The sequence below is a fragment of the Oncorhynchus mykiss genome, chromosome 21, assembly GCF_057628025.1.
Source record: "Oncorhynchus mykiss isolate SJ-2025 chromosome 21, ASM5762802v1, whole genome shotgun sequence".
NCBI classification, from domain to species: Eukaryota; Metazoa; Chordata; class Actinopteri; order Salmoniformes; family Salmonidae; genus Oncorhynchus; species Oncorhynchus mykiss.
This window is the reverse complement of record NC_143042.1, coordinates 58,165,588-58,172,500: the sequence shown is the minus strand read 5'-3', so window position 1 is coordinate 58,172,500 and position 6,913 is coordinate 58,165,588. Positions and strand designations below refer to the sequence as shown.

General features: G+C 47.7%; 1 protein-coding gene across 2 annotated transcripts in view; it reads left to right on the top strand.

The window, feature by feature from the left end:
* Positions 1–6,913, top strand: part of LOC118942980 (phosphatidylinositol 4,5-bisphosphate 3-kinase catalytic subunit alpha isoform) — a 150,089-nt gene that overhangs the window by 119,088 nt on the left and 24,088 nt on the right. The window contains exons 19-21 of one of the 2 annotated variants that reach the window (XM_036958414.2): positions 608–714; positions 3,446–3,567; positions 4,721–4,799. In XM_036958414.2, coding sequence (XP_036814309.1) covers positions 608–714; positions 3,446–3,567; positions 4,721–4,799 — 308 coding nt within the window. The other variant, XM_090214958.1, reaches the window with a different exon arrangement.

Genomic DNA, 6,913 nt, shown 5'->3' with positions numbered 1-6,913 from the left:
ACTACAGATTTACATACACACACACACAATGCACACACACACACACACACTACAGATTTACATACATACACACACACACACACTACAGATTTACATACACACACACACACACTACAGATTTACATACACACACACACTACAGATTTACATACACACTATGCACACACACACACACACTACAGATTTACATACACACACACACTATACACACACACGCTACAGATTTACATACACACACACACTATGCACACACACACGCTACAGATTTACATACACACACACACACACTACAGATTTACATACACACACACACTATGCACACACACACACACCTCAGATTTACATACACACACACACTATGCACACACACACACACACAAACTACAGATTTACATACACACACACACTATGCACACACACACACACACTACAGATTTACACACACACACACACACACTACAGATTTACACACACACACACACACACTACAGATTTACATACACACACACTTTACTTTCTATGCTTATTGATCGGATAGTGTTCTGGTGGTATGACTCTGTGTTGATTGGTCGATGTGTCTGAACCTTGTGATTTGACTGGTTGCCAGACCCAGATGAAGTTCCTGGTAGAACACATGTCGAGGCCAGACTACATGGAGTCTCTACAAGGCTTCGTCTCTCCACTGAACCCTGTTCACCAGCTAGGAAACCTCAGGTACACACACACACACACACACACACACACGGTCCATGCTATTCCGAGACCTTGGGATGTCAATACCACATTGAAGTTGAAATGTAAAATTGTGAGAGTGGAGAAGAAGACAGGGTTAGGGTGGAGAAGTAGACAGGGTTAGGGTGGAGAAGTAGACAGGATTCAGGTGGAGAGGTAGACAGGGTTAGGGTGGAGAAGTAGACAGGGTTAGGGTGGAGAAGTAGACAGGGTTAGGATGGAGAAGTAGACAGGGTTAGGGTGGAGAAGTAGACAGGGTTAGGGTGGAGAAGTAGACAGGGTTAGGGTGGAGAAGTAGACAGGGTTAGGGTGGAGGGGTAGACAGGGTTAGGGTGGAGAGGTAGACATGGTTAGGGGGAGTGGTAGAGAGGGTTAGGGTGGAGAGGTAGACATGGTTAGGGGGAGAGGTAGAGAGGGTTAGGGTGGAGAGGTAGACATGGTTAGGGTGGAGAGGTAGGCATGGTTAGGGTGGAGAAGTAGACAGGGTTAGGGTGGAGAAGTAGAGAGGGTTAGGGTGGAGAAGTAAAGAGGGTTAGGGTGGAGAAGTGGTTGTCAACCCACACTGAGATCTGTAGAGAAGGGTTGTCAGCCCACACTGACAGACTACCTGCTCTAACAGACTACCTGCTCTAACAGACTACCTGCTTTAACAGACTACCTGCTCTAACAGACTACCTGCTTTAACAGACTACCTGCTCTAACAGACTACCTGCTTTAACAGACTACCTGCTCTAACAGACTACCTGCTCTAACAGACTACCTGCTCTAACAGACTACCTGCTCTAACAGACTACCTGCTCTAACAGACTACCTGCTTTAACAGACTACCTGCTCTAACAGACTACCTGCTTTAACAGACTACCTGCTCTAACAGACTACCTGCTCTAACAGACTACCTGCTCTAACAGACTACCTGCTCTAACAGACTACCTGCTCTAACAGACTACCTGCTCTAACAGACTACCTGCTCTAACAGACTATCTGCTCTAACAGACTACCTGCTCTAACAGACTATCTGCCGTAACAGACTATCTGCTCTAACAGACTACCTGCTCTAACAGACTATCTGCTCTAACAGACTACCTGCTCTAACAGACTACCTGCTCTAACAGACTATCTGCTCTAACAGACTACCTGCTCTAACAGACTATCTGCTCTAACAGACTACTTGCTCTAACAGACTACCTGCTCTAACAGACTATCTGCTCTAACAGACTACCTGCTCTAACAGACTATCTGCTCTAACAGACTATCTGCTCTAACAGACTACCTGCTCTAACAGACTATCTGCTCTAACAGACTACCTGCTCTAACAGACTACCTGCTCTAACAGACTATCTGCTCTAACAGACCACCTGCTCTAACAGACTACGACAGGTACCACTGGTTTCCCCCTGTGGCCGACCCCTGAGGGTCCGTGGGTGTTGGGGCCTTCGGTTCCAGGTCTGCCAGACAGGTGCCAGTGCAATTTCAGAAACCTGTTTTTTGACAACTAGAGAAACAAGGCGGAGACTCCTGGGGATAGTCAGGTTATGTTACCTGTGTGCAGATATTAGTTAACAGACTATTTAGAGGATGCTGGGTCCTTCACATGCCCGGTTCTCACCCCATGAAGACAGCCATCCCTTCTGCGACCTCAAGGTCTCTTAGCCCCGGGGGGCGCCTGGCTCTCCAGCTTTGGTGCAGCGGCGGCCATTTTGGGCTGGGCGTCCCTGCTCGGGCCCAGGCGGCCATTTGGGATCCAGGTCAAGGGGCCATTTGGGATCCAGGTCAAGGGGCCTTTTGGGATCCAAGTCAAGGGGCCTTTTGGGATCCAGGTCAAGGGGCCATTTGGGATCCAGGTCAAGGGACCTTTTGGGATCCAAGTCAAGGGGCCTTTTGGGATCCAGGTCAAGGGACCTTTTGGGATCCAGGTCAAGGGACCTTTTGGGATCCAAGTCAAGGGGCCTTTTGGGATCCAAGTCAAGGGACCTTTTGGGATCCAAGTCAAGGGGCCTTTTGGGATCCAGGTCAAGGGACCTTTTGGGATCCAAGTCAAGGGGCCTTTTGGGATCCAGGTCAAGGGGCCTTTTGGGATCCAGGTCAAGGGACCTTTTGGGATCCAAGTCAAGGGGCCTTTTGGGATCCAGGTCAAGGGGCCATTTGGGATCCAAGTCAAGGGGCCTTTTGGGATCCAGGTCAAGGGGCCATTTGGGATCCAGGTCAAGCGACCTTTTGGGATCCAGGTCAAGGGACCTTTTGGGATCCAAGTCAAGGGGCCTTTTGGGATCCAGGTCAAGGGACCTTTTGGGATCCAAGTCAAGGGGCCTTTTGGGATCCAGGTCAAGGGGCCTTTTGGGATCCAGGTCAAGGGACCTTTTGGGATCCAAGTCAAGGGGCCTTTTGGGATCCAGGTCAAGGGGCCATTTGGGATCCAAGTCAAGGGGCCTTTTGGGATCCAGGTCAAGGGGCCATTTGGGATCCAAGTCAAGGGGCCTTTTGGGATCCAGGTCAAGGGGCCATTTGGGATCAAAATACTGCTGGAGCGAGCGCTCTACCTGTTGGCCCAGGGAGCCGTATGACCAGCGAAGGTTAGAGGTCATGATAATGTCTTCAGCAAAGCGTTCTCTGTGGCTGATCTGTGTTCTCTCCCTCCCCCAGGTTAGAGGAGTGTAGGATCATGTCTTAAGCAAAGCGTTCTCTGTGGCTGATCTGTGTTCTCTCCCTCCCCCAGGTTAGAGGAGTGTAGGATCATGTCTTCAGCAAAGCGTCCTCTGTGGCTGAACTGGGATAACCCTGACATCATGAGTGAACTACTGTTTACTAACAACGAGGTCATCTTCAAGAACGGAGATGGTGAGGGGGATGGAGGGGTGTAGGCTGTGTATGTTATTGTTTGTGTGTGTGTGTGTGTGTGTGTGTGTGTGTGTGTGTGTGTGTGTGTGTGTGTGTGTGTGTGTGTGTGTGTGTGTGTGTGTGTGTGTGTGTGTGTGTGTGTGTGTGTGTGTGTGTGTGTGTGCAGTGCGTGTTTGTGCGTGTGTTTGTGTGTTTGTGTGCGTGCTCGTGTGTGTGTGTGTGTTTCGGGAGTGGAGTGTATATGTTTATGTACTACTATTTATACAATGTTTATGTAATAGCACTATTGATATCAGAACTTTGAACTAAAACATCCTCTGATCTGTTTGACTCCCTAAAACATCCTCTGATCTGTGTTTGACTCTCCCTAAAACATCCTCTGATCTGTGTTTGACTCTCCCTAAAACATCCTCTGATCTGTGTTTGACTCTCCCTAAAACATCCTCTGATCTGTGTTTGACTCTCCCTAAAACATCCCCTGATCTGTGTTTGACTCTCCCTAAATCATCCTCTGATCTGTGTTTGACTCTCCCTAAAACATCCTCTGATCTGTGTTTGACTCTCCCTAAAACATCCTCTGATCTGTTTGACTCTCCCTAAAACATCCTCTGATCTGTTTGACTCTCCCTAAAACATCCCCTGATCTGTGTTTGACTCTCCCTAAATCATCCTCTGATCTGTGTTTGACTCTCCCTAAAACATCCTCTGATCTGTGTTTGACTCTCCCTAAAACATCCTCTGATCTGTTTGACTCTCCCTAAATCATCCTCTGATCTGTGTTTGACTCTCCCTAAAACATCCTCTGATCTGTGTTTGACTCTCCCTAAAACATCCTCTGATCTGTTTGACTCTCCCTAAATCATCCTCTGATCTGTGTTTGACTCTTCCTAAAACATCCCCTGATCTGTGTTTGACTCTCCCTAAATCATCCTCTGATCTGTGTTTGACTCTTCCTAAAACATCCTCTGATCTGTTTGACTCTCCCTAAATCATCCTCTGATCTGTGTTTGACTCTTCCTAAAACATCCTCTGATCTGTGTTTGACTCTCCCTAAAACATCCTCTGATCTGTGTTTGACTCTTCCTAAAACATCCTCTGATCTGTGTTTGACTCTCCCTAAATCATCCTCTGATCTGTGTTTCTGTGCGTGTAGATCTACGCCAGGACATGTTGACTCTGCAGATAATTAAAATAATGGAGAATATCTGGCAGAACCAGGGATTAGACCTAAGGTAAGAACACACACACACACACACACACACACACACACACACACACACACACACACACACACACACACACACACACACACACACACGACTGGACATAAAGCACAGAAGGGGGGGGGCTGTCAAATTGAGGTCCCAAAATAGTCCTCTGTCCATCGTTTTTAAAAATGTTTTATGCTTCCTGACTGTCTAGCTTTAGTTTTGCCGATTGTTAGCGAGCTGGACAAGAGTTTATCAGAGTTTATGTTATCAGGACAGAGTTTAGTCATGTTATCAGGACAGAGTTTATGTTATCAGGACAGAGTTTATGTTATCAGGACAGAGTTTAGTCATGTTATCAGGACAGAGTTTATGTTATCAGGACAGAGTTTAGTCATGTTATCAGGACAGAGTTTATGTTATCAGGACAGAGTTTATGTTATCAGGACAGAGTTTAGTCATGTTATCAGGACAGAGTTTATGTTATCAGGACAGAGTTTATGTTGTTACAAAACTAGGGCCTGTAGGACCTGCCTTGTTGATAGTGCTGTTAAGAAGGTAGAAACTAGGGCCTGTAGGACCTGCCCTGTTCATAGTGTTGTTAAGAAGGTAGAAACTAGGGCATGTAGGACCTGCCTTGTTCATAGTGTTGTTAAGAAGGTAGAAACTAGGGCCTGCCTTGTTGATAGTGTTGTTTAGAGGGTAGAAACTAGGGCCTGCCTTGTTGATAGTGTTGTTAAGAAGGTAGAAACTAGGGCCTGTAGGACCTGCCTTGTTGATAGTGTTGTTAAGAAGGTAGAAACTAGGGCCTGTAGGACCTGCCTTGTTGATAATGTTGTTAAGAAGGTAGAAACTAGGGCCTGTAGGACCTGCCTTGTTCATAGTGTTGTTAAGAAGGTAGAAACTAGGGCCTGTAGGACCTGCCTTGTTGATAGTGTTGTTAAGAAGGTAGAAACTAGGGCCTGTAGGACCTGCCTTGTTGATAGTGTTGTTAAGGTAGAAACTAGGGCCTGTAGGACCTGCCCTGTTCATAGTGTTGTTAAGAAGGTAGAAACTAGGGCCTGCCTTGTTGATAGTGTTGTTAAGAGGGTAGAAACTAGGGTCTGCCTTGTTGATAGTGTTGTTAAGAAGGTAGAAACTAGGGCCTGTAGGACCTGCCTTGTTCATAGTGTTGTTAAGAAGGTAGAAACTAGGGCCTGCCTTGTTGATAGTGTTGTTAAGAAGGTAGAAACTAGGGCCTGCCTTGTTGATAGTGTTGTTAAGAAGGTAGAAACTAGGGCCTGTAGGACTGAGGGAAGAGTCCAGAGGGAAGAGTACTCTTCACTGCCCTGGGGTCTCTTTACTCCAGAGGGAAGAGTACTCTTCACTGACCTGGATTCTCTTTAGACCAGAGGGAACCCCTACTGGCCCTCCAAAACCACTTCCAGCAGCATCTGGTCTCCCATCCAGAGACTGACCAGGACCAACCCTGCTTAGCTTCAGAAGCAAGCCAGCGGTGGTATGCAGGGTGGTATGCTGGTTAAAGACAGTGGGATACAGGGTGGTCTGCTGGTTAAAGACAGCAGTGGGTTACAGGGTGGTCTGCTGCTGGTTAAAGACAGTGGGGTGCAGGGTGGTCTGCTGGTTAAAGCCAGTGGGATACAGGGTGGTCTGCTGCTGGTTAAAGCCAGCAGTGGGATACAGGGTGGTCTGCTGGTTAAAGCCAGTGGGATACAGGGTGGTCTGCTGCTGGTTAAAGCCTGTGGGATACAGGGTGGTCTGCTGGTTAAAGCCAGTGGGATACAGGGTGGTCTGCTGGTTAAAGACAGCAGTGGGATACAGGGTGGTCTGCTGGTTAAAGACAGCAGTGGGATACAGGGTGGTCTGCTGGTTAAAGACAGCAGTGGGATACAGGGTGCTCTGCTGGTTAAAGACAGCAGTGGGATACAGGGTGGTCTGCTGGTTAAAGACAGCAGTGGGATACAGGGTGGTCTGCTGGTTAAAGACAGCAGTGGGATACAGGGTGGTCTGCTGGTTAAAGACAGCAGTGGGGTACAGGGTGGTCTGCTGCTGGTTAAAGACAGTGGGATAGAGGGTGGTCTGCTGGTTAAAGCCAGCAATGGGATACAGGGTGGTCTGCTGGTTAAAGACAGTGGGAT